Raw genomic sequence first — 27,769 nt, forward strand, 5'->3', positions numbered from 1 at the left:
TTACAAAATCACATGTTGCAAAACTTATAGTATCATTAAAATAAATGTAACCAAATCAATGTATAGTTTGTTTTAAATTGAATTAAATCGAGTGTTGCTTTTGATTAACAAAGCATTACCTACTGATTTCCTGGAGTTAAAATATGGTTTGACACAAATACAAATTTTGTTAGCCCCTGACCAAAAATTCATATTTATTCCAACACATGATGGTAAAAAATTTTAGGAAAAGCTATGCTAATTTTCAGCACAGCAAAAATTAGCATCTTAGGGTCTCCATGACAACCTTTAGATAGCATCCACAGGCCTAAGTTTCTTTTTTTTGGCAGGCATACAAAAAAAAAGAAAAGATTAGAAAGATTGGTAGTAAGTAAAAATTTAGGAATTAACTGAAATTATGCTTTGGTCAGATTAAATTAACATTTGAAGTGAAACAAATGATAAATTTGTGTAAAACTGTTTAGGATGGAGAATCCTTGATACTGTGGCACAGTTTCTCCTCTGCAGGCCCTTGGGTGCGTGGTATCGTTAACCAACACATTTTAAAGTGAAATTTGATGGCCTCTGTTAGAAAAGGGTGTGTAAGCTAATACTAGTCTGAATGAGAGATTATAATCTCATTTAGACCTCATAAAAGGATGGGGTAGCAGTACTGCTGCCAAATTGTTGCCCTCCTATGACCTCCTCCATGTGTCTGGTATCTCCTCAATGCTCTGCACTTAGACAGCCTTGTTCCCACATTGTCATCTTAGATGAATTGGACAATTTGAGCATCCTCAGTGGGCTGTAGCCACTGCAACCATAGACATTATATACATGGAAGCCTCAATGGGCGGGGTCTGCCTATTCTGCAGATGAATCAGAGCATCCACCATGTTGAATGTGACAAATCTGCTGATAGACACAGACACCTAAACAGTATCAGAAGCAATTAGATCTCAGAATATACTTTATATTGGTAATATTTTTTATATAACCTTTTTAATAATATTTGTAATATTCCAAGATTATTTTTGTATCCCTTTGGCTTCATTCTCCTGACTTTATTCTTGGTAAGAATAACAATAATTAGAAGAATCTAACCTGGAAGTGCCTATTTCACCCCACTGGCACTATAGATTTTAATGGGGAAAAAAAGGAGAATGTTTTTTAAAAGAAAGAGAAACAGCCCTACAGCTGCAAAGTAGAGGAGATTTGTAGGTTTATATTAAGTTTTTTTTTTTTTTTTGACATGTGGTAAAACAAGGATCCAGCAATACATTGTTACGTCAACACAGATAAAAGCTGCATCCATTCAAGATACTGAATTGATTTCAATAATTGTGAGTTGTTTTTTTTTCTTTTTACGTCAGTGGTTTATCCATGTGTATCTGTTTAAATGTTGTGAGTGTGTATGTCATGTCATGATGGACTAAGTTGGTTAGACCTTTTGAATAAGTTAAAAAAGTGCAGTTTAGAAAATGTCCTGTTTAAAGAAAAATATCTAATAATTACAGAACACAGTTATAATTTGTTTTCATATATATTGGATGAAGCAGACTCACAGGATAGCTTATACAGTTATATATTTCATATTTTACTGTTATTATTTTTCACAGTGGGTTCATGTAAAGAGCTGATTGGCTAAGGAAATCTATTGGCATGGTAGTGTTAAAAAAAATAATAAACTGGACAGGCGTGCAGTGGACTATTGAGCAAAGAGTAAATTTCTCCACTGTTAGATCAATAAAGTCAATCAATCAAGAGGCTCCAAACAGCTGTGGGGAGTGCCCTCCAAATGATGCTGCCAAAATTTGTCAGGGCCATAATATGCATGAAAGAGCCCAATGTGCCCAGAGACAAAAAGATTGCAACAGCGCCCTCCCATGTTCTACATGGAAATGAACAGTTATTACAGACATGAAATTCACATATTTAAATTTCATTTATTCATTCAGAAATGTCATGAATTTAAACGTATTTTAAGAACGAAGCCACTGTTTCAGATCGCATAACTCAATTTTCTTTACATTCGCCTCATGCGGAACCAACCTTTTGGCAGTAGACGTCCACTATCGGGATTATTAGACGGCTGCACTGCTCTTACCTCACGGTGTTGAAGGCATGTTAGACCGTGAAATATTACTGCTAACATCAGCTGAATCGGGTTTCTTTGTAGTTTTAAGTTTTGACGAGATAGTTTAATTTACACTTTTATATTACATAAAGAGCTACGGTGCGGGAAAAGTGTGCTTTAAGTTGTTAGCTTGTTAGCAGAGTTTTGAGTTAACTTGCAAATCATACTGTAGCTTTTACTGATTTGTTAAAGGAGCAGGTAAGTGAGACTTTGTGTCCTGTTGGACTTAATATTAAACAATGTTATTGTTATTGTTGTTGACTGCATTTAAGAATGATAAAAGTTTGTGTGCAAATGCAAGACAAATTCTTAAATTACTGATTGATTGACTTTATTGATCTCACAGTAGAGAAATTTACTAGTTACATCGGTTCAAAGAATAAAAAACAAGAAGGTGCTATAAGGAGGAAAAGGTGCATGGGTGCGTCCACTTATATGTATATATATCAGCTGAAGTCTCCTATTAAACAGGATTACACAATGTAGTCACTGAAAGTCAGGATGCAAGGAAAGTTATGTATAGTTAAAAAAAAAATCTAAACCATTTTGTTTTTAATTTACCCTAAATAAAATCCAGTACCAGCAGATGTCATAAGAAATCTAGAAATCAGTAAATGGAATCCATCTTGGTGTGATTCAGTTTTAGGGTAAATTAAGCTGTTCTGGTAATAATAAAGAACCAACAGATGGGTTTATGATTAAGTTGGGGAGCAAAAAAGCAGAATTACTTTCTTAAACTGGGCGATTAAACAATATTAGTATTTTCTATTAGTGTCGTGAGAAAAACCTGATCAATATCAATATAAAATGAGATTAGGTTGCATTACTTCACCTCCAGCAAAATAACTGTTAGCATGCAGTCTGAATAAAATAACTTTAGTCTGTGCTAAAGGTACTGATTGCTCGTGCCCGACACAGTTCTACAAACCATTTTTATAAAAATACCCAACTACTCAGTTGGTAACTTACTTCATAGTAAATAATTTGAATGATAAAATACATTTACAGTTTGGTTCTACAATAACGGTTGATTTTTGTTCATTGTTTTTGTTCATTGGTGAAGAAATGGAGGCATCAGTGGAGGACACAACAGAGAGAGCAACAAATGCTGCTGTAAAAGGCGAAGCTTCCATCAAACAAGAGTAAGAAACTTTGATAAACACTGGACACTAGTAAATGTTTAGAGTGAACATTACAACAGCTTCAACATGGTAGCTCATCGCGGTGCACCCTTACCAGTAATGATGCATACATTACATTTCTGCCAAATTCAGCAGAACATTTCACTTCATTTATTCATTTATTTAAGAAATCTTCTACATATGCAGAATGGGTAATTGGCATTGTTATTGTTTGGATTTTTTCCACTGAGATTCTCCTGTTAGTTTTCTGTGGGTGGAGACATTTTTTATTTTATTTTTTTTATTAATGTAACCAGTCAATAGGTACGGTATATTATTATTTATTTTTTTGTATTTTGGAATTGTTTTGGAAAGGAAAATATCCGTCCATCCATTGTCCTTTCTTTGATTTTGCACACAGAACAATAAAAAAGCCAGACCACTTTAAAAATATATGCCCCGAACTAATGCTGAACTTTATTAATTTTGCTTTAATATCGAAGGCAAAAATGATTCAGATTCCTGAAGTGAGTGCCAGTCCAAAAAAGTTTTCAACTTTGACATGAAAATATGCAGAAATCCAATGTAGATTGGGAGCTGCATATATTTTGGGGATTGCTAGTGCTTGTGTTATTCATTAATAATAATGCTTTAAAAGATGTTTTTTTTTTATTCTGCCATTATGACCGATTTATTTCATTAACAATTTTGAGACCTGAACCAAATGATTGAAAAAAAATATATAATTTTTTTCTCCCTTTTTCTGCAGATTTATCACCACCAAAGACAAATTTCATGGCTTTCTGGATTCAGAATGGCAGAACTCCAAAGGAGAGAAGGCCAGTGAAAACTGCACCCCTCTGGAGAGAAAAGAAGATCCCTCTGTGGAAGAAGAACCTGAATCTAAAAAACCCAAGCTGGACCCTGAAGATGCAAAGAAAACAGAGAAAATGGATAAGAAAAAATTTCGGGGACAGAACAAGTCAAGGCCGCACAAAAAGCCCACTAGTTATGAAGAAAAGCGACTGTGTATGTCAGTCATTCAGGTAGAACGCTCTTCCTGGACTCTTAACATCCTTCACAAAATAATTTTAGATCCCAGCAATAACATTGATTATTCTCACCCTTCTAGAACCAAGCCGCGTGCAAGTTTGACGACAAGTGCATTTTTTACCACGATGTGGCAGAGTACATGGCCTCTAAGCCCGCTGACATCGGGGAGCGCTGTCACCTCTACGACACATTTGGAAAATGCGAATACGGGCTCGCCTGTCGCTTCGCTAAGGCCCACACTACTGCTGACTTCAAAACCATGGAGAAGGCAGACCTGGTTAAAGCTTACGAAGGCAGAACTATGATGAAGAACAGCTTGAGTAAAGACCTGCAGTATCGCCTGAGGAAGCGCTCAGTCACTTTCGAAAAGTCAGAGGAGTACCTGAAAACGCTTTGTAACAACAGAGATAAGAAGGAACAGCAAGGGAACGGTAAGAGAGAGGTTTGTTTTTGTGAGTCACAGAAGTCTTTATTTGGTCATGTTTTTTAAATTCCCCATGCATCAGCTTTCTTATTTACTTTCTCTACAGTATGGATATTTTTTTTGGCAGCTGTGAAGTTTTCAGCATAGGCGACATTTCTTGAAGCTGTGTATGAAACTTTCAGGCTTTGCAGGAGCCTGCTAAAGGTTTTATGCAGGATTCTGCACACATAGGACTTCTTAAACACTAAATTTAGATTAATCTCAATTTATTTCTATGTCTCCATTTTATAACAAATCTTATTATATTTTATAACAAATCAAATTTGACACCCCATTTAAATAAAATGAATTTTCAAACACACTGAGTTAATATCAACCTAGTAAATTCCAAAATTATCTTATTATCATTTCCATCCAGTTTCAAACAATTCAACTCCATCAAAATCATGTTGCAATGCAGTCAAATTCAGTCTCTCGGCTAAGCGGTAAAAAATAAAATCCGTAAAGCATTATTTAATAACTTTTGACCCAAGTATTGGCTTAATTTGAGTAATATTGAATTATTCTTTCTAGTCAATATATGTGTATAAATGCTCCATGCAGGCTGGTCCCAGGTGTCCTTTTGGCTTCAAAGAAAACTTCAAAGGGACTACAAAGAAGAAAATGAGAATTGTAGCTGCAGTAGAAGGAAAAATAAAAACAGAGAACAAACACAAAGTGGATGGCACCAATAATTAATGGAGAATAGCTGAAACTGGTCTGTAAGCTTTCACTTGATTCAAAATGGGCAATATTTTATTTTCAAATCTGACCCAGTGCTTCCAAATAAAGCACATTTCCCTCCTCAAGTAGGATCTCTTCATGTCCACTTTGTGAGTGTAATTTGACAAAAAAAAAAAAATACTTGTAGCATAGTTTGTATAACAAGCTGTTATATGTAGGTGAAGGGCTAACAGCAACTTTTCCTAAATGAAAGTGCTGAAAACTTAAGAGAGAAAATGGTTCAATCTGAGAACCACTTTTGAGCAGCTGCAAATCGACAAGCAATTGTGATTAAAAGGCTCCAAAAATAAACGTCTGGTTTGCTTTAGCTTATCTGCTTCCTTCACACATTATAAATGCAATATTTACTGATACTTAATAAAAGCATGCAACCATTTTACTGATGATAAACAAAATGCCCTCTTTGCCAAAATACAAAAAGGCAATATAAAGTTTGAACAACTTTAAAATGTTTTATTTCTCCAAATATTTTAGAAGTATGATCTAAAATACATTTGAACCAGTTTATTTTATGTGTATATTCAGGTGATCTTTGTACAGCTGAGGTATCTACAAACCCAACAGAAGACAAGCAGGATGTTTCTACTGAAGAACTGGTACAACCTGAAACTTTCATATGCTCTTTGTCAATCTTAAGTCTGTTATTGCATTTTTATTTTTATTTTATTTTATTATCAATCTTAGCCTTTTTGTTTTTTCCCTTATTAGCTCCCCACCAGCCCAGACAGCCAGCCTCCAGTGAAAACTATTGGCCCACTAACTGATGCCGATGTTATCAAACTGCGATCCTGTGAAAAGAAAAAGGTACATATCAGACAAACTCTTCCTTTTTAAGTTCCTCTTTATATTTAATAACAGAATCCTCTTTACAGAAACCTGTAGAAACCATTATAAGCTAATTTATATGAAGTGTGTTAAAAGTTGCTGCAAGGTTGTTTGAGCTTAATTTCTTAAACATTTGTCTATGTTGAAGGTTGACTTCCGGGACAAGCTCTATCTCGCTCCTCTAACAACAGTAAGTAGAACAGATGAAGAACAGTAATTTTCGTTATCGTTTTCCTCCTTAATCGCCTGAGTAAAATCCAGAGCAATATGTAGGAGCCAGAAGCCACCAAAGCAGTTATAGATTCCCCCTGTTTGTAACCAGACTTAGAGGTTTATGAAATAATTACAAGCTTTTAATATCTCCCAAAGCATTGTCGAGTCCATCACTTGGGGCTATTGCTAAAGTAAAGTTGCACTTTTAAGAAATCTCTATCTTATCTAGAAAAGCTTTTTTATTATGCACTAGTTTTTTTTGTTTTGTTTTTTTGTTTGTCACATATAATCTTAATAAATACATTAAAATTAGTGGATGTACGTTGACAAAGATCCAACTTTATGTTTTGTTGTCAGTGCGGGAACCTGCCTTTCCGTCGCGTTTGCAAACGCTTTGGAGCAGACATCACCTGTGGGGAGATGGCCATGTGCACAAACCTGCTGCAGGGCCATCAGTCAGAGTGGGCCCTCCTGAAGAGGCATGAGAGTGAAGATCTGTTTGGTGTTCAGGTGATGGTCTTTCATCGAGCTTATTGCGAGCCTCTGCAGACATTTTCTGCGTCTCTCTCTCTGGAATAAACATTATGCTAATGTTTTGCTGCAGGTCGAAGGCTGTTTTCCAGATACCATGACGAGGTGTGCTGAGCTCATCAACACCTACACTGATGTTGATTTTGTGGATATCAACTCTGGATGCCCCATTGATCTTGTTTATAAGAAGGTGAATTGTTGTTTAGCCTCTTTAAGCATGGCAGAGAAAAGGAGAAAACCTTTTTGGATGTCTCTCACCTTCCAAAGCATTATCTTTACAACACTGTCTTAAAGGCATTCACGATTGATATTTTTAAAATTTCGTCCATCCTTTGTGGAACTTAATTGGTGTGAACAGGGGCTCAAACCTAAGGGTTGTTTAGAAAGACCAATTAGCAGCCATGTTTTTGGGATGTGAGACTAATCGGTGCTAGCCACCACATCACACAGCCCGGCCTTTCTTACACAAGCAGTTCATAGCAGATGTGACATTAACCCTATAATGCCAAATGTATCATATTTGATACATACGGTTTCTGAAATGTTTTGCGCCTGACACCTTTTGCATAATTTAATGGTAAAAACTTCTAAAATCCTATTGTACACAATTAGCTATACCTGATAACAGAGGGCAGAAGACTACACAAAAAATAATCTTGACTTATCGCGTAATAAATTATTAGTATCAAAATGTATTTCTGTTTTTTCTTTTTACATATTTTGTTAAAAGGCCAAATAAGGACTTCAAACCAAAAAAAAGTAATTTTCTGTTTTGTTTTATTCTTGGATTGAGCTTTAAAGGGTTAAGTGTCAGAGAAGGGTCTCTGACAGACAGATTTTTACTTTGTTAATTTCTAGGAATATCTGAAAAAACATATCTATATCAGTGCAGCAGATCCAACCTGCCTGAGCTTGGCAGGGTCTTCAGAGAGGAATAATTGAAAGCACCCTAAAAACATGAAGACACAAAGCTGTAGTTGCTGTCAAAGGTGTTTTACCGGTTATAAAGATTTGTACAAACCCTGTGGATACATGTGAAAAAATATCCTTTTTTTATTGTATTAATTAGCATTAAGTGGGGGATTTTGTAAAGAATTTTGAGGCTGCAGCATAAATGTAAAAAACTAAACTCCATTCAGCCTTCCTGTTATCTACTGAAGATGTCCCTCTCTCTTTAGAGGCTCTAGCCTGGATGAACAGGAGATTCTCAACATATGGAAAGTCCAGTTTCCTTTGAGATTACTTTCTGCTTCCTCTGCCTTCATTTTTAAACACCTCAAAGACACAGAAGAATCCACTTTGACTCATCTAGCTTCACTAGCATGCAGGCTTAATGTTAGCTTTATCAGAGTTTGTTGTTAGGATTTATGTATGGTGTGTTCACTGACCTGAAAAAGCTATTAGGTTTCTTTTCCTCAGTTTAGGGCCAAAAATACTCAAGACTTGTTACAGTTTTTTTTTTCTCCCATCGTTTCTAGTTTAGCTTTTTAAATGCTGGGAGGATTTCAACATTTAGGTTATCCAGGCTGAGGACTAGAATTTCAAGTAAAGAAAATCCATTCAACAGGATAAACATTAAAGTTGATATAAACACCTCTATTAAAGTACAAATCAGGGTGGACTTTGCTTTTTATACTGAAAATGGAAGTTTTAACACCTAGGAGGCCTAATTTAAACTTAATAAAACATGTTTTTTACAGATCATTTCATAAAAACCAACATGTAGATGTGTATTCCATTATAGGTACAGACTGTAGTTTATGGCACAACCATTAAAGCTTATTGTACAACCTGTTAACTGTTTCTATTTGTTCTCCATCATCAGGGTGGAGGATGTGGCTTGATGACCAGAACCAGAAAATTTGAACATATCATTAAGGGAATGAATTATGTAAGTAGAGAATATATATTTTTGTTTTGCTGATGTTTTAAAACGAACCACATTAAGAAATAAGTTTTAAATTGAGTTTGATATATCTAGAAAGCTCAGACTGGTTGAAAATGTGTCTCTCGTCACTTCCTGAAGGTCCTTGATGTCCCGCTAACAGTGAAGATCCGCACTGGTGTGCAGGAGAAGTCCAACATTGCGCACAAACTTATAGGAGAGATGAAGAATTGGGGTGTCTCCATGATCACGGTGAGTCTCCACTTAGAAGGAGGCACGGGTAAAGGTTTGATGGCAGTTACATGTTTTAGGGCGAAGGGAAGGGAAACTTTTAGGGCTGTAACTAACAATTGTTTTGCCAATCGATTTTGTCGATTATTTTTCCAATTGATAATCAGATATCAAAAGATTCCTTAAAGAGGCTTTTTTTACAGAATAAAACCAGGTGAAACTAAAACCGAGTTCTGGTAAGAACATATTGACGAAAAAGTTTATTTTAAAGCAAAATATTCATATATATTTACAATTTTGATATAATTACTCCTCTAAGTAGGTTTCTGTATCAGCTCAAGGTATGTTTTGGTCTCTATAGTCCAGTTAAAGAATAATCGATTACTAAATTAGTTGATAAATATTTCAATTATTGATTAATCCCATTATTTCACACCTAGACATTTTACTCGATTTTAGGGTTGAAGGAAGTTTGAAAGTATCCAACATTGTACAGTAACTCACAGTGTAATTATTACTAATGGATTGAATAAAATCAAAGTGTTTTTATTATGTAAAAGCACTTGTAAAGCTTTTAATTTAAAGATCTCTGTTATCTACATAGATTGCTGTGTAGTATTGCTTCATATGTTTTTGCCTCATATTTTTTTCTCTTTCATGGCTGGTTGTTTATTATTGAGGTTGACATACAGGAGTTATAACGATGTTATTTTCTTACAGCTGCATGGCAGATCCAGGGAACAGCGCTACACAAAGTTAGCTGACTGGGACTATATCAGCACATGTGCTAAGGTGGCCAGTCCTGTTCCATTATTTGGTACGTGGAGTTTTAAAAAAAGACTCAGAACAAAAGGCCGATCCAAGGCTGTAAAACTATTTATAGATATTAGGACGTGGTTTAAATTTGAGTTGTACTTATTGTAACCTGTTTTTGTCCAGGTAATGGAGACATTCTGTCTTATGAGGATGCCATGAAAGCACGAGAGACCGGTGTTTCTGGTATCATGATTGCAAGGTTGGTGTTTTTTTACATACTCTATTGAGAAAGTGATGAGAACCACTGAGCAGGTGGATTTACAGCCATGGAGGAGAATATTCATCCTCTTTCACTTTAATGGTTTTCACTCATCAGGATATACTGTATCTGCATTTGGATTTAAGGGCAAAATTAGCAGCAGTGTTCTCATTTTTCTGGTGTTTACTTGGTGCAAAAGTGGGAGGAAATTAATGACCACAGAGGAGTGATTGTTTGCGTCACATCAAAGCCGCTTCTAAATTTGAAGTTGACAAGTGCAAGAAAAAAAAAGCCTAACAAGTAGAAAAAAATTTAAAATAACTGCTCATCCTCCCAGAGGCATTCTTGTAAATTTGCGTGTCTCTATTGCAGTTTTGGATTTAACCACTAGATTGTTCTTATTTTAACTGAACTGAATTTAATCTTTACATTTAGTGTGATGCTACAGCTCAGGCATTTCTCAAAGGTCTTTCTACAAAAAGGTACAAGTTTTAGTTGAAGATATAATTATGTATTTTGAACCTATTTAGAAAACTAAACATCTAATATAAGATTTTAAAGTACTGATTATAAATAGACTTAAAAAAAAAGCTTGTTAATAATAATTCCTTTCATTTAAAGTGCTCTATGGAAATTGTATAATGTTTTAATAAGTTTTGTCTTGTTTATCTCAGGGGGGCCCTCATCAAGCCTTGGATTTTCACAGAGATAAAGGAGAGCCGGCACTGGGACATATCATCCAGTGAGCGACTTGATATCCTGAAGGATTTCACCAACTTTGGCCTGGAGCACTGGGGTTCTGACACTCAGGGTGTGGAAAAGACCCGGAACTTCCTGCTGGAGTGGCTCTCCTTTATGTGCAGGTCTGAAACAGCAGTCTTTTTTTTAAATGGCACTTTTTATTTTAATCCTCATTAAACCTGTAACATGCATGCTTACTGATATCCTATTGAATCAAGCTCCTTGGGGGCACATACAATAAAAGAGGTTTTTAGGGGTCCCTATAACAGTGTGTACTATAATTACATCAATCTGTTTTAATTGTTTTTTCTTTTTACTTTAGTACCCATAACAAAGTCAAATAATGAGAAATGAATCGTATTCTTTTTTTTTCTCATATCGTTTAGATATATTCCCGTGGGCCTGTTGGAGCGAGTGCCCCAGAAGATCAATGAGAGGCCTCCATATTACATGGGCAGGAACTACTTGGAGTCCCTGATGGCAAGTCAGCATGCTGACGATTGGATAAAGATCAGGTAAGCAAAGCGTTTCATCTGTTGACTAATTTAAAGCGATATTTTTTTTGTCTAATCATGATCTTATTTTTTCATCTTTTTTTTTTTTTTTTTTTTCAGTGAAATGCTGCTCGGACCAGTCCCAAAGAATTTCAACTTTTTGCCAAAACACAAAGCAAATTCCTACAAGTAATTATTCTTCAGGCTGCTGGAAACGTCTACATTGATCTTTTATGTTTTTGTTTTTTTTGGTTATAAAAAAACAAGATCTAGGGAAAAACGGATGTTTTACAAATTATAAAGACTACTAAGGATTTGTTGACTTTGTTTTTGAGCAGAATGAAAAAAATAGTGATGGAGGTAAAACTGTTTTATTAAATTTTTTTTTTCTGTTACACATAAGGTGTCATTTGTTGTATGATCATATTAGTGGGAAAATATTTAATACAACAAAAGCTTTATCATCCATGACAAAATATTAGATTAGTTAATTTCTTTAGTTGTAGTATATTTTATACTACATATATACAAAATATACAACAGGCAGGAATGGGCATCATGATGCAGATTAATAATAAGAATAAAAGTGTGAATCATGAACTTAGTCATTTTGACTTTGTCACAAATCTTTTAAAATAAAATACCTGTTTTTTGTATTAACTTGTTTCCAAGTCATATGTGTCAAACCATGGGCCTGAGGGCAGAATTCAGCCCACTAGGTCAATTTATCTAGCCCTCAATAGCAAACAAGGCATATTATATAAAAAAGTAGCATATTTAATTTTAAAAATCTACAAAATAGCTAAAACTGCTACATAAATGGGAGTAAAGCTATACGGAGATTATTTGGTTGTTTTAACTAAATTATGAACATAAAAGTTTCATTTATACAGCTGCAACCAGGCTGGCTACTGCTGAGGTGGCCCAATATTAAAAGTGAGTCTGACACCCCTGTCCTATTATTATTTTGACATAATGCAACCTTATGGTGGGCAGTTTAAGGCAGGCATCCCCAATCTCGGTCCTCAAGGCCCGCTGTCCTGCAGGTTTTAGAGGTTTCCCTTCTTTAGCACAGCTGATTATAATGATTGCAGTACACCAAAAGCCTGTTAATCAGCTTTCAATTAAAATCAGCTGTGCTGAAGCAAGGAAACCTCTAAAACCTGCAGGACAGCGGCCTTGAGGACCGAGGTTGGGGATGCCTGGTCTAAGGCACACCTGTGCAATAATCTGCACCTGTGAGGTGGGATGGATTATCTCAGCAAAGGAGAAGTACTGTGAAAAATATCTGAGGGACAAAGTTTTAGATCTATGAGTTCATCTCATAAAAGACGGGAGCAAAACCAGAAGTGTTGCATTTATATTTTTGCAGAGTGTAACTTAACTCAAGAACTCTACTATATTATTGACTGCATTCCATCCAGTTTTGGTTAAAGCATTGTATGCAACATATCACACTGACAAAATGTGCACATTTTTGACAAACTGATATATTTTATGAAACTTGTAAAGTTAATGTGATTAATCATCTTCTTAATAGCTTCTATTGATTCTATCTATGGAAGGTAGCTGGGTTTTTATTTTATGTTTCTAAATGGTTTGTGAATAACTAGTGTAGATAAAGCACAAACCTGTCTGACTGGTCATCATTAGAGTTCTTTAAGCATTACATGCCGTTAAAAGAATCTGTGACAATAAAACTTGTTTAGATTTGTATCTTTTGCAATGCTGCAAGAATATTTTTGTGGAGGACTCTTGGAAACACTGATTATTACATTGGCTGTCTTCAAAACTGTCTTTAATTAGCTGGTTTCAATGTGAGAGAGGATGAGGAAAATGTAAGTTACTAAGGAATGAATGCTCCATCTCTTTCTCTACTACAGACCATTGTATTGATACCTGAGAGTGTGTTTAATATTTGTTTACCAATCATATTTTCCATGTAACCACAAATAACAGAGTTAGTCTACAAGTCTGGGGGTTGAGGGCCAGGACTAAATCTGTGGTCCCTATAGTACCCCCATGATTCGTCCTATAGCAGGGGTCTTCAACGTTATATATTCTATGAAATTGTGTTATATTAGACTGGTCCTATAGTCACTCTATTATTTGCACTGGAAAAATGATCTAGAAATAAGTAAAAATGTCTTACATTAAGTGTATTTACCCTTGATTTCAGTAGGTAAATTAGTTTGCCAATGGAATTACTATTTTTACTCTTAAAATAGGATAATTCGATAATAAAAGTAGAGTAAAATAAAACAATGCAATTGTGTTTTCTTATTTTAAATCTAAATGGTATTGTTCCATTGGCAACATTTTTCTTTTATCTCCTAAATTCAAGTACCAATGCACTTATTTTCAGAAAAAAATTACTTATCTAGATTTCTCATTTTGATTCCCTGTTGATGGGACAGGTGTTGTGAATGAAAATGTGCCCAGCTTTGAAAGAGTTCCTGTGTGTCATTGAATGTGTGCATTGATCATGGGTGGTTCAAGACAGTGGCCAACGGGGGCCAGTGCCCCTGTTCATCATGTCTTGGCCCCTGTACTGAAGACAATACTCAAAGAAGTTCTAATGATGATATGCGCTGGAACAGACATGGTTACTGATAGCTCCTTTGGACCTATCTCAATTTTTTTTTCTTTACAAATTCTATTTTACTCATTATTTAAAAACAAAATGGTGATGGCTTCAGTGGTATTGAGATAGAATCATAATTTTCCTCTGCTAAATGTTTTTTTCAAAAACAAATTGCTATAATTTTTACAGCTGAATTTATCAGTTTTTCTTGAGTTCTGATTCAGATTTTTAGAGAAAATGGTAACTTTAACTTAAATTAAGTAAAATATTTGTAAAATTCCTAAATTATGAATGTATGTTGACCTAATAAGAAATAGAATTTTAATTAAACCTAATTGAATAGAAATTTTACTTCATGCACCTGTCCTAATATATTTAAATCCCCTGCCCTGTTTTTTATTTCATGCTTTTCTGTGCCCCCGTGAAAACACGCTGGCTCCCTCCTGGCCCCCTGGTACATTTGGTCTAGAACCGCCACTGGTATTGATAACTGAAAGACATCTTCTGCCTCCATTTATCTGTTTACTACAGTGTGTTGAATTAATGTTAATGTCTATTTAAATTCATTACAATAAGTGGAAAAAATTGCAGGGGGGAAATATTTTAAAAAAGTCTATTCAACCAAAACTTTCACGACCCCCATGCAATACCTCTGTGGACCCCCTGTTGAAGACCTCCTTCCAATAGGTTTGCAACCCCAGTGTCGAAGACCTGAGGTGTAGATCATTAAACACTTAGATGTAATCTGAAAGATGTTATCATCAAACTTAAAATACCTAATTTAATAATTAAATTATAAAAATGGGCTTTTTGGGGAAATTTCTAAAGATATTTTATCACAACTCTGCCAACCTCAAGCACAACCCTTGGGATTACTCCTTCAGAAAAATTCTGGTATAGTTTATATAGAGTGCAAAGAGTTAAATAAAGAAGCCATTAAAGATAAAAACACAACAGACAATATAAAGAGTGTATATAGTAAAAAAAAAAAGCATAAAAAAGCCTTGAGATGACTTGTGTTGTGAATTGGCGCTATATAAATAAACTGAATTGAATTGAAAAAAGTTGTAATGTCCTGGAATATGTTTCCCTTAGATATAAAAATACCTGCACAGTAGAGAGCTAAGGAAAGACTACACAGTAGTTGACTTGGATTATTGCACTTGTACTGCAGAACTGTACTCACCATATAAATAAGTGAAAATTAAACAGGCTACACAGTAGTTGGCATGTGTTATTGCACATTGAGAGAAAGGAATATTGCTCATGAGTGACAATAGGTATGCAGTCAGTATGAGGATGGAAGTTTTTAAGGTTAAAACTATATAGAAATTGTTCATATATTGAAACTGTTAAGATCAAGGTATATATCCTGTAGAGATATCACATATGCTTCTGTTGATCAACCATTCTTTTGATCCAGCCGTTCAGACATTCTTATATCCTCCTCCAGAGAGTATTTGACTAATCCAACAGAAAACTTTCAATTCACTTTAGTGCCTTGTGTTTGTCACATGGGACGAGTCACATGTGGTTATACACAAATTGTAAATTTAGGAAGTCTGTTTCTTGAAATGTGCCACTGGTAGAAAATCTGGATTCTCAACATGTTTTATTGTTGGAGTAAAGAACTGAAAGGATCTACACAGCCCAGGACTCCTTGTAGATCTTACTTAAAAACACTGAGCTTATAAACACACATTTTCTAAATTCTGAGTCTTCTAAAACAAAACAAAAATATGAAAAAAAGAACTTTTTTCCAAACATACTCTACATACCTCTAAGTACATGGCAATGGAGCTATAAATACAGCCGCAGAGGGCAGGTTTGCAGAGGGCGTGGCCTTTGACTTCCTTTATAATAGTACAGACTAGACTAAGCTGCTGACTTGCTGCCAGTTAACTGCTTTTTTACGCTTATTGGCCAAAATGGCTCATCTTCCAGAACTGTTTAAGTATGTGGAGGAACACCAAGACCTTTATGTGCAGGTAGGATTGATGTAAAGAAGATTCGTATGTACTTTAGTGTGATTTCCTTCTCATTCAGTAATTTAAAAATGAGGTTAAATTAATTAAATTAGTTAAAGTTAAATTAGTTAAATTTTACTTGATAACTTTAAATATGCAATAAGAAAGCATCCTTTAACTAATTAGCTTCTGGTTTGTTGCCATTTACTGCATTTATACTTAGAGAGGTCCGTTTACCTGGAGTAGAACTTATTTGGAACAATTCAAATAATTTTCCATAAGTAGTTAAAATATACTTTTAGAAGATGTTTGAATTTCCTCTAACTAGCGACTGGCAGAATGGGTCGGGGTCCAAAGTGTGTCTGTTTGGCCCGAGAAGCGCAGCGAGATCAGGAAGATGATGGAAATGGCAGCAAAAGACATAGAGAGGCTGGGGGGGACAGTGGAGCTTGTGGACAATGGCACACAAAAGGTACAAGTTTTTTTTTTTAATTTATTTATTTATTTTTACTTAAGTTTTTAACCACAAACTTCAGCTAAGCAATGTTCCTTCCTGTAGCTTCCCTCTGGTGAGGAGATCCCTCTCCCTCCTATCCTCCTGGGCTATTTGGGTTCAGATCCTGCCAAGAAGACTGTGTGCATTTACGGTCACCTGGATGTCCAGCCTGCTCAAATGAAGGACGGCTGGGACACTGAGCCTTTCACTCTGGTGGAGAAAGATGGTAAGAGCAAAAGCTTTGTGTTTTTGTCCAGGGCAGGGCTGAACTTTCTTATGCGCAAAATATCACTAGTCAGGTTTAGCCACTTTTAGAAAGAACGTGCAAGAGGAGCCTTAAAGTCAGTCAACTGCCAAATGGCAGATCTATTATCACTGCCTCACTGAAAAACACCACACCTTGATTTACAATCAAGCAAACAGGTGAGAACTCCCCATTAAATCATTACTACATGGATGGTTGATTAGTTTTACTGTGGATAGAGGGCCGGATCTATCAAAGGTTTGCGTGTATTAAAACGTGAGCTATTTCACTGCGCACGCTAAAAAAATGTACAAACTGATCTATCAACAGCGTGCTAAAAGCATTTGGTCTTTAAAACGTGCTAAATAGCGCCTCTGATCCATTTAGTACTTTTTCTGCAATCAGTGGCGGATCTAGAAAATTTTACATGGGGGGGCAAAGGGGTGGCAAGAGGTCTTGGCAGGGTGGCAGAAGTAGACGGTACATGGGAATCCTTATATGTGAGCTGCTTTAACCAAATAAACACAAAACACTTTTAAACTACAGTAGTTGTTGTTTAATCATGCCCTTACACACTACAAAGTTTTTCTTTTAAATTCACAACAGAATAAGCAAAGTGCAGTGATCGAACAAAAAAAAAACTGCATCTTTTAAAAAGTAAGTCTAACAAGCAAAATCCCTTTAATTTATTTGTTATATTAATTGTGTCCAAGATGCAGTGGACTACAAGCACTTATTTCCTCATTTCCTTCACTCATTTCTGTGTCTCCTTCATGTATTTCCTCTTCTTCGTCACTTATTTCTGTGTCTCCTTCAGTCTTTTCCTGCACTGACCCTCCTGGGCTCTCCAGTTTACTGCCTTCTCCCTCATTTCCCTTGCGCTCTTCCTCTTGTGTACTTGTTGGAATTTTCTTTGCAAAAAAGCTGGTTATATCCCCACTTTTAGCCTTCCTTTTCATGGCTAGGCCTATGAAGTAATATTTGCATGCAAAAGTCAATATGTGAAAACCTCTGGTTATCCTTGTATTTCATTAGCCTACACTGTAGGGCCATGGAACTTATAAGTTAAGTAGCATATACTACAATACCTATATATATATATATATATATATATATATATATATATATATATATATATATATATATATAGGTATTGTAGTATAGCCTATATAACAAATATAAATGAGAAAGATTTATCACATTCACACGCCAGTTATGTTTAGACTACTTAATTCTATTGTATTTGTTATTTCCCCAGTTATAACCTGGTTTCATTGCTGCGATATCTGAGAGGAATTGGATTTATAGGACTGCTCAGCTAATCAAATCAACACTGTAGCCTGCGTGTTGTAACGTAACGGCGGCATAACGGTTACCATCAGTAAATCAGTTAACGTTATGGATACAAAAAATATTTTGTATTTTTTTATTAAGCTGTTTTTTTCTTAACATTAATCAAAGGGAAGAGTGCTCTTACAAATCCCGAGGGAAGGATTTGACCGACACACTCGCTGTTTTTGCTAATCGTCTTTAGCAGATATTGACTACAAATGTAACTTTTAAGTGAAACGTGTGTTTAAACTACACCTGGTAAAAGTCACTTCACCTTCAGATGCCCTGGGACAGCTCAGTCTCTCCAGTTGGTTTGCACACTACAGAGCCACCGCGACGCTGCAGACTGTGTGTGTCAGACAGACTGAGCGCGAACTGCGCTCTGCACGTTTGAATCAGGGGCGTAGCTAAGTATTTGAGGGACGGTGGCAAATAATACATTAAAAATAAAAAACTAAATTGCAACCTTTTGGTAAATGTATTGTTTTGAGAAGCCTGTGAACATAGTGGCAGGTTGTTTTTACAGGTACAGCTTTTGGATCATCAAAGTTAGGGGGGCAGCTGGGGGGGCAAGGCTCTATATTGGGGGGTCAGCTGCCCCCCCTTGCCCCCCTGTAGATCCGCCCATGTCTGCAATGAATATGCAATATGGGGCGTTTACACGCTAAAGTGCGTCTAGTGGGAGGAGAACATGTAAATATATTAATTTAGCACTCGCAAAGTGATTTATCAAACTTGAACGCAATTTTGCTAACGGTATCTGACTCTATATTTAACACGTTTCAAAAGAAGGTGCAAATGGTCTGTATGCGTAATTGCGCACACATGGCAGCGGTTATTGTCGCAAGAAGGAGACATGGAAATGAAGCAAGGAGATGCAGAAAACGCATTTTTTCACTCCGTGTGAATATTTTTGCAATGAACGAGGAAACGATCATCAAAACATATAGTTTATCCAGCATTGCCATTTTGGAGCTTTTGGGGGAACTCCGAATAGATTTGGAGCCAGCCACAAGGAGGACCCACGCAATACCAGATATCACAAAACTCCTTGCAACGTTGCACTTTTTTGCATTTGGGTCATTCCAGCGTACGGTTGCAGCGAGAGCTGGGATCTCCTAATCTCGTTTTTTCAGAAGTGCTGTCCGACGGGGTCGGGGTTCTCCCCCTGCGCCTGTGGAGCAACGTGCCAATGCTGCGGGGATCTCATCCACAGTCACAGGCCAATACAAAACACCTGTTTTGTTTTTTTTTTTGGTTTTTTTTTACTGCAGCACATACCACCTTAGGGAATAAAGGTTGCCAATTTATAAATATATATATATATATATATATATTTACTTATTTTTTTTTTTTTGTTGGGGGTCACTGTAAGATTTAAATTTCTTAATGCACTAGTTTGTACAAACTACAAACTACTTTGCCGCAAACCACAAAACGCGCAAAACCATCATTTAAATAGGGCGTCTCCAACAGTTTTGCACCTTCCACCAGTTACGCAATCACTCTTGTTAAATCACCCGCAAACCATGGTTCAGCCCCTCGCGCAAAATTCCAGTTTGCGAGCGCAAATTACTGCACGCAAAATTGGATCTTGATAAATCCGGCCCAGAGTGTTTGGATCCTGGAGAGGCTGCAAGATCCCCAGTTTGGAACACAGACTGGAAATCTGGGTCCCTGAGCAGAGGCCAATAGAATAGAATAGAATTCAACTTTTATGGTCAAAACAGTGTCACAAGTACAAAGCAACGAAATTAACTCTCTGCATGTAACTCATCCCCTTGGGAAGCATTGTGCGGTGCCTGGGCAGCAGTGTGGGGTTAAGGGTCTTGCTCAGGGAGCCAGAGTGGCAGTCTGTGGGAGTGGGGCTTGAACTCAGAACCTCTAGATTCCAACCGCAATGCCCTAACCACTAGGCTGCCTCTCCCCCTAGCAGCTAGCCCCCAATGGCTCTCAAAGGCACTATAAAACGAGCCCATTCCTAGGGATGGGTTAAATGTAAAGGATATTTTTTTTATGTACAATTGCAAATAAAGGTGATTATAAAAAAACAACAACACAATTAGTAAAATTCGTTGTGCAAATAAATCATCAAATAAGAAATCTAAAACAGTCTAAAGCATTTTCTAAAACTCGAAGGACAGAGGGGAACTTGTTCTTCAGAGAAATAATGTGGTTAAGAAAGATCTGGACTGATTGTCAATCCCTTTAACATTTCAAATCAAATGGTGAGAAAAGAAGAACTAAGCTTGTTTGTTGAAAGTAAAAGCAAAAGCATTTCCATGCAGTGTAGCCTTCCAAAATAACCAACTAGTGAGCCTAATTTTGGGGGAAAAAAGGTTAAACTTTAAACAAAGGTAGTCTGAGTCCCTATTCAGGAATAGTCTGTCACCTTCATGCACTGCAGCCATCCAAAATGATAGCACTGTGGCTAAAGGCCTGTAAGATAGCTTTGGTTTATCAGGTAGATGTGCCAGTCCTACAAGTTTGTGGGGACAGTGCTATCATTTGTAGTTAATGTAGCTGTTCAGAATGTGGTTAAGAACTCTTATATTCTCAAAGAATGAGTCCAGCTCACCATCTGAATGGCCAAGTTATGCCATCAGTGAAATTCCTTCTTCCCTTTCTGCCTGGTTATACTTTAAACTCCAATGGTGCATCAATGGTTCAAGTAACATTTTCAATTAAAGATTAGCCACAGACTCCTCCATCATTCCTATAAAATGTCTCACAGCAAAGGCAAGTAGATAAATACATCAAAACATAAACTACATATCAAACCGCCAGGGAAAAGGTAGATGTTGTTCAGTTTCCTCAGTTTGGCTGCATAATTTTATGGTAAGATGAGTGATGGAAGAAAACAGGGATTTAACAAGATGAAAGGTCTGTTCTAATTCAAGCAGTAGTTTATGTCAACATGCATTATTGGTCTTAATTATTTGTTTAAAGAGATAATAGACTGAATTATCAATTTTAACGTTTGTAAAACTGAGTTATATCTTTGTAGGTAAACTGTATGGGAGAGGATCAACTGATGATAAGGGTCCAGTGTTGGCCTGGTTTAACTGCATTGAGGCCTATCAGAAGATCCAACAGGTAAACGTTTCATTGCCATTCTACAGAATTTGTTCATCTAGTTGCTTATATGTTAGTGGATTTTGTCAGTTATTGTTTTCTGTAGCAAAAATGAAACAAAGCTATAAAAACTTAAAACATTGAACTGCGATGGGGGCAATTAATTGTAGTTTAATTTAGGCTATTGTGGGTTTTAGAAGTTGCCATTAAGGTTCTATCTACTTGGGTTTTCCCAAAGTAAAGATTTTAATGTATTTCTTCAATTGTGCAATAAATATTTGATCTGGGTTAAATGATAGGAAGAGACCCTACGTGTAACATTTCTAAGTGGTCTCATATTTTAATTGACAAAATTTCCTCAACTTTCATCTGGTTGAGCCCCAAATGATCCACACTCCTTTCAAATGTATTTATTGCTATTTCTGTTCAATAAAGAAGATTGCCTCTGTGACAAACTAGACCGAAGACCCAAAATCCAACCAGACGCCAATAACAAATGTATTAAGAAAGCAAGCAGGAACTTAATCAGCAGCAGGAACAGAAACTCTAGAATTCTTACTGGTATGCTTTTAAATAATCTGGCAACAGCAACTGGTTTGAGGTCTGGTTAAATAAGCAGGGGAGCAGGTGGTAGAGGAGAAGGGGTAGAGCTGCACAGGTGAAAATAATGAGTGATAATGATGGCAGGAGCAGAGCTGCATATAAACAGAAAATAAATAGTTTTAGCTCATTCTATTAAAAACCTAGAATACATAATAATTCAAACCCCTCCAAATAGTAAATAGAAAACTCTTTATTGCCATCAACCCATCCTTGCGTTCTTATTGTAGCTGAAATATTTTCTATATGTTTGGATATTTATACTGATGACCTCCAATTCTTTGAAGTTGTTCATTTTTCCCCTTGCTAAAATTGTGTGAAGCAGTGCAATAATCTGTCATAATTGACTGTGCTGTCCATTTTTAAGTCCAACCAATGCTTTGAAGTCACATTGGGGTGTTTAGATTATGTTGCTACCGTCTGACTTTAAATCTAAATAAGGATCTACCGTAATGGAGCATGCAAGTGGTTTTTCTTAGTTGAAAAGTAACTATGCACATTTCTATTTGTCATACAGTGGCGAGATGTTTTGGGTATTCAAACAGCAAAATTCTTCCAAAACTGAGCTGTATATGCTATATTATATTCTATTTTAGGAGCTTCCCATCAACATCAAGTTCTGCCTTGAAGGGATGGAGGAATCCGATTCTGAAGGGTTGGATGAACTTGTGTTTTCTCGAAAAGATTCGTTTTTCAAAGACGTGGATTATGTTTGCATCTCAGACAACTACTGGCTTGGGAAGACAAAGCCATGCATCACCTACGGCTTGAGAGGGATCTGCGCTTTTTTCATAGAGGTGAAGTTCTGCTGCCACCAAGTCCTCGTTTCAGTCTAAATATTGAAATGCCTGAACAAATTCAGGTTTATTTAATGTTGGGTCTTTTTTCACAGTGTTGGTTTTTTTTCTCATATGCTTTTTATCTTTCCTTGTGAAGGTTGAGTGCAGTGAAAAAGACCTTCACTCAGGTGTGTTTGGTGGCTCGATCTATGAGGCAATGCCTGATCTCATCGCGCTCATGGGTAATTAGAGATTACTGTTGAGAAGAGCAATGAGTGATTATCCCACTAAAGAATTTTAACTTTCATCCTTTCTTCCTTCTCAGGCTCTCTGGTTGACAGAAAGGGAAAGATTTTAATTCCTGGGATGTACGACAGTGTAGCTCCTCTTACAGACGATGAGAAAAGACTTTATGAAAAGATTGAATTTGACCTGTCTGAGTACTGCAAAGATGCAGGAGCTGGGAAGCTGCTGCATGATACTAAGGTAAATAAACCTTTAATTACTTGGAAAAGTGTTGCTTTAGTCAGCACCATTCGGATTTTGTAATTTTTCCCATTTTAGGAGCAAATCCTGATGCATCGCTGGAGATATCCATCTCTTTCTCTGCATGGCATAGAAGGGGCTTTCTCAGAAACTGGATTCAAGACTGTCATCCCACGCAAAGTCATTGGCAAGTTCTCCATCCGCCTCGTCCCTGACATGGACCCCAAATTGGTGGAAAAGCAGGTAAAAGTACCTTTAACTGAACATGAACTAATTGCTGGGTTTCTTAGTATAAATCTTTAACTGTTGACTTCTCGAACATCTGTCCTTTTTTTTTTCATTTCTTAAGTTTTAGCCAATTTTAAACATGAATTGTATTGGAAGGGTTTTAAATAGTTATTGGAAAAATCTGAGTCTTTCTATATGTTCTCCTAAGATTTTTTTTTAACACATTAAAAGGGGCTCTTCAATTCTTTATCCTTTTGTGCCCATTCATTTCTCTTTTCATCATCTAGAAATTTTTGTCTGTATTTTTTGACAGTAATACTAGGAAAATTATCATTCTTTACAGGTGCTGGTCATAAAATTAGAATATCATGAAAAAGTAGATTGATTTCAGTAATTCCATTTAAAAAGTGAAACTTGTATATTATATTCATACATTACATACAAACTCATATATTTCAGATGTTTATTTTGTTTAATTTTGATGATTACAAATGACAACAAATGAAAATCTCAAATTCATCATATCAGAAAATTAGAATATTGTGAAAAGGTTCAAAATTGATGGCCCCTGGTGCCACACTCTAATCAGCTAATTAACTCAAACCACCTGCAAAAGCCTTTAAATGGTCTTTCAGTCTAGTTCTATAGGCTACACAATCATGGGGAAGACTGCTGACTTGACAGTTGTCCAAAAGACGACCATCGACACCTTGCACAAGGAGGGCAAGACACAAAAGGTCATCGCTAAAGAGGCTGGCTGTTCACAGAGCTCAGTGTCCAAGCACATTAATAGAGAGGCGAAGGGAAGGAAAAGATGTGGTCGAAAAAAGTGTACAAGCAAGAGAGATAACCGCACCCTGGAGAGGATTGTGAAACAAAACCCCTTCAAAAATGTGGGGGAGATTCACAAAGAGTGGACTGCAGCTGGAGTGAGTGCTTTAAGAACCACCACACACAGACGTATGAAAGACATGGGTTTCTGCTGTCGCATTCCTTGTGTCAAGCCACTCTTGAACCACAGACAGCGTCAGAAGCGTCTAAAGAGAAACAGGACTGGACTGCTGGTGAGTGGTCCAAAGTCATGTTCTCTGATGAAAGTAAATTTTGCATTTCCTTTGGAAATCAAGGTCCCAGAGTCTGGAGGAAAAGAAGAGAGGCACTTCATCCACGTTGCTTGAAGTCCAGTGTAAAGTTTCCACAGTCAGTGATGGTTTGGGGTGCCATGTCATCTGCTGGTGTTGGTCCATTGTGTTTTCTGAGGTCCAGGGTCAACGCAGCCACATACCAGGAAGTTTTAGAGCACTTCATGCTTCCTGCAGCTGACCAACTTTTTGGAGATGCAGATTTCATTTTCCAACAGGACTTGGCACCTGCACACAGTGCCAAAGCTACCAGTACCTGGTTGAAGGACCATGGTATCCCTGTTCTTAATTGGCCAGCAAACTCTCCTGACCTTAACCCCATAGAAAATCTATGGGGTATTGTGAAGAAGAAGATGCAATACACCAGACCCAACAATTCAGAAGAGCTAAAAGCCACTATTAGAGCAACCTGGGCTATCATAACACCTGAGCAGTGCCACAGACTGATCGACTCCATGCCACGCCGCATTGCTGCAGTAATACAGGCCAAAGGAGGCCCAACTAAATACTGAGTGCTGTACATGCTCATACTTTTCATGTTCATACTTTTCAGTTGGCCAACATTTCTATAAATCCTTTGTTTTTATTGGTCTTCAGTAATATTCTAATTTTCTGATATGATGAATTTGAGATTTTCATTTGTTGTCATTTGTAATCATCAAAATTAAACAAAATAAACATCTGAAATATATGAGTTTGTATGTAATGTATGAATATAATATACAAGTTTCACTTTTTAAATGGAATTACTGAAATCAATCTACTTTTTCATGATATTCTAATTTTATGACCAGCACCTGTATGTGAAATACAACAATTTTTTTAGCCAAACTATATGGATGTGCAAGGGTTTGCGTTTGTGTGAAAGTCTTTGTAGGTTTGTAATCCTGCTTGCTGATAAAAGTATAGTGGAGGATTTTCACAAATTTTTTAAATTTCACAAAAAAATAGATAAAATACACATGCACAACTTTGTACCCGCTCCCAAGAGGGAGCGCCTATATAATGCATGTGAGAGTGTGCCCAAGCCCATTTCTCCTCGTGCTCGCTCTGTTTAAAAGTTGCTCTTTGCATCACTCATACAAGCTAACTTTCCAAAAGAAGATTTGCAATTTTTCCACTATGTCAGACTAACCACCGGTAAGTGAAAATGGGGACAAGCACGTAGAACGGCCTTATGTAAAGGTATGACCAGGATGATTGACAATTAGGAGGACCATTTATTTTTGATGATCCACCCGGAAAAATAACATCCTTCACTATACCTTTAAGGCAAAAAAAAAAAAAAGCCAAATACTATTTTAAGAATATCTTAAAAGTCAGTGAAAATGTCATGGGAAAAAAAAACACAAAAAACAAATAGGAAAGTATTTTGTTTGACCAGGTTTGTGCCATTGTTGACCAGCAGTTTGATTGGCTGTAAGGGGCTGGTAGGCTGTACTTTGAAGCAATGGATCACATAAACTAGCTTCAGTTTGTTGTGGATTTAGAATTTAATGATGATTGATGATTTAATGATCAAAAACAACAAACATTAAATCTGTTTTGTTGTTTTTTTTTTTATCTCTCTTTTCTTCTTTCTTTTAGGTGATCGACCATGTACAAAAGAAATTTGCTGAATTAGGAAGTCCTAATAAAATGAAGGTGTACAGCTTTGGTGAAGGAGCCAAAGCCTGGGTGTCTGATTTCAACCACCCACACTATATGGCTGGTCGAAAAGCAATTAAGACAGGTATATTGTCTTAATTTAAAACTCTACAGTTTGTTAGCATGAATAATTTTTTGATGGATTGAGGATGAAAGAATTAGGGTCATGCCAATGAAAATAGCATACAACATAAAACATGTCAACATTCTTGAATAAAACTGCAGTCAAAGACATTTTATTTAAATGTATTTAAATGTTTTCCAAGTATTCGGCATTGAGCCGGACCTGACTCGTGAAGGCGGCAGTATTCCGGTCACCCTGACTTTCCAGGAGGCGACAGGTCGGAACGTCATGCTGCTCCCTGTTGGCTCTTCAGATGATGGAGCTCATTCCCAAAATGAAAAAATCAACAGGTATGCCATATTATCATTTGTTTCTCCATTCAACAGCTGTTCAGTTTTTCAGAAAATCTGTGTTCTTTATCCAACTTCTTCAGATCAAACTACATTCAGGGAATCAAGATGCTTGGTGCATACTTCCATGAGGTCTCACAGCTGGAATGAACTCTTAAGCATGTCCACTGTTGATCAGTCACTTCTATAATACATGTTTTAATATAACGCACTTGGGATGAGGTATTTTTCCATCTTTTAATGTGCTCATGCTGAATTCTGACAAAAAGGACAGCATAGTATATTGGATCTGTTTAGTGTTGCCAAATAAATATAACTTTAAAACACATTTAAAGCATTTTTTAAATTCTCTTAAAGAGTCGTTTTCCCCTTATTACAATGATCTCTTTTACTATGTTTTTTATTGAAACTAATTTATCATCGTATTTCAACTGAAGCCAGTTTCTTTTTTTTTTGCTCCCACTTGAGGTGAGTTTCAATTTCCATTGACCCATATTAGTCTCTTTGAATGGATAAAATAAATAATAAAATATTATTTAACAAAAATATATGCTATATGCTTGGTTATCAAAAAGTCTAAAAATTAGAAACTGTTTCTTTGATAAACATTACCTGAAAGACTAGGTGCCTTGCAGCTACTGGTGATAGGCTTTTTTTTCTCAATTTATTTAAGCAATTAACTACTACGTCTTCTTGGTACTTTACACTTTTATTTTATATTTTTTAAAAATCATATTGCCCATCAGCAGTTACATTGTCTCCTCATATCTCTGAAAGTAAACTTGAAAATATTTCTGTTAGTCTATAAATCCCTGTGTGGAAACAGAGTAACAGATAAAAAAAAAAACCAAAAGAACTACACATGGCTCTGTAGACCCTGACTGAGCACATGGAAATGATGATCCTATTTAAATATGAATGAAGCAGTAATTCAACATCTTAATTTTTAAATCACTGTTAAAGTCAGCCTGTAAATAAAAAATACATTTGTGCAAGGGAACAGTAACTTACAGTTTCCGTTCAAATGTATATCAACATATCAATTTTATTTTGTATTATGTCTTAAGTAAAGGGGCCAAGACCAGGTCAATAGGGGCCCCGGCTCATGTTGTCCCCTGGATAGAACCTAATCTAGAATAAGCTCAAAGAAAACAATGAATGCATTGAAAGTTTAAATTGTTTTAAACTGATTATAAAATGTATTTGTTAAGAGTACCTTTTTATTACAATCTAAAGACAATTAGTTGGGTTTTCAGTCCAACTTGAATTTATTTTATCAATCATTTTATTATTAATGCTTTTAATATAATCTAATTTAAATAAGTATTTTTATTTTTTTTATT

At 36.2% G+C, this 27,769-nt stretch overlaps 2 protein-coding genes across 2 annotated transcripts; both read left to right on the top strand.

The window, feature by feature from the left end:
* Positions 1-2,060: 2,060 nt before the first annotated feature.
* Positions 2,061-12,068, top strand: dus3l (dihydrouridine synthase 3-like (S. cerevisiae)). The gene is made up of 16 exons (XM_038279376.1): positions 2,061-2,314; positions 3,173-3,258; positions 4,007-4,283; positions 4,370-4,721; positions 6,023-6,093; positions 6,206-6,301; positions 6,471-6,512; positions 6,893-7,045; positions 7,140-7,256; positions 8,892-8,957; positions 9,093-9,203; positions 9,903-9,999; positions 10,122-10,197; positions 10,872-11,060; positions 11,325-11,453; positions 11,553-12,068. Exons 2-16 carry the CDS (start codon positions 3,182-3,184, stop codon positions 11,623-11,625), a joined length of 1,926 nt encoding a protein of 641 aa, XP_038135304.1. The 5' UTR covers positions 2,061-2,314; positions 3,173-3,181; the 3' UTR covers positions 11,626-12,068.
* Positions 12,069-15,861: 3,793 nt separating this feature from the next.
* Positions 15,862-26,754, top strand: LOC119779674 (cytosolic non-specific dipeptidase-like). The gene is made up of 11 exons (XM_038279430.1): positions 15,862-16,004; positions 16,312-16,455; positions 16,543-16,705; positions 21,063-21,151; positions 22,327-22,527; positions 22,667-22,751; positions 22,835-22,995; positions 23,074-23,238; positions 25,953-26,097; positions 26,279-26,426; positions 26,510-26,754. The coding sequence occupies exons 1-11, from the start codon at positions 15,945-15,947 to the stop codon at positions 26,574-26,576; spliced, it is 1,428 nt and encodes a 475-aa protein (XP_038135358.1). The 5' UTR covers positions 15,862-15,944; the 3' UTR covers positions 26,577-26,754.
* The last annotated feature ends 1,015 nt before the right edge of the window (positions 26,755-27,769 follow it).

Source organism: Cyprinodon tularosa, unplaced genomic scaffold, assembly GCF_016077235.1.
Source record: "Cyprinodon tularosa strain WSP-4 unplaced genomic scaffold, ASM1607723v1 ctg15, whole genome shotgun sequence".
Taxonomy (NCBI): Eukaryota; Metazoa; Chordata; class Actinopteri; order Cyprinodontiformes; family Cyprinodontidae; genus Cyprinodon; species Cyprinodon tularosa.

Coding starts and splice junctions, on each gene's coding strand:
- dus3l (XM_038279376.1), top strand. CDS start 3,182: ATGGAGGCATCAGTGGAGGACACAACAGAGAGAGCAACAAATGCTGCT. Junction 4,284..4,369: donor TGTGTATGTCAGTCATTCAG/GTAGAACGCTCT, acceptor TCACCCTTCTAG/AACCAAGCCGCGTGCAAGTT. Junction 7,257..8,891: donor TTGATCTTGTTTATAAGAAG/GTGAATTGTTGT, acceptor CTCCATCATCAG/GGTGGAGGATGTGGCTTGAT.
- LOC119779674 (XM_038279430.1), top strand. CDS start 15,945: ATGGCTCATCTTCCAGAACTGTTTAAGTATGTGGAGGAACACCAAGAC. Junction 16,706..21,062: donor CACTCTGGTGGAGAAAGATG/GTAAGAGCAAAA, acceptor ATATCTTTGTAG/GTAAACTGTATGGGAGAGGA. Junction 23,239..25,952: donor CCAAATTGGTGGAAAAGCAG/GTAAAAGTACCT, acceptor TCTTTCTTTTAG/GTGATCGACCATGTACAAAA.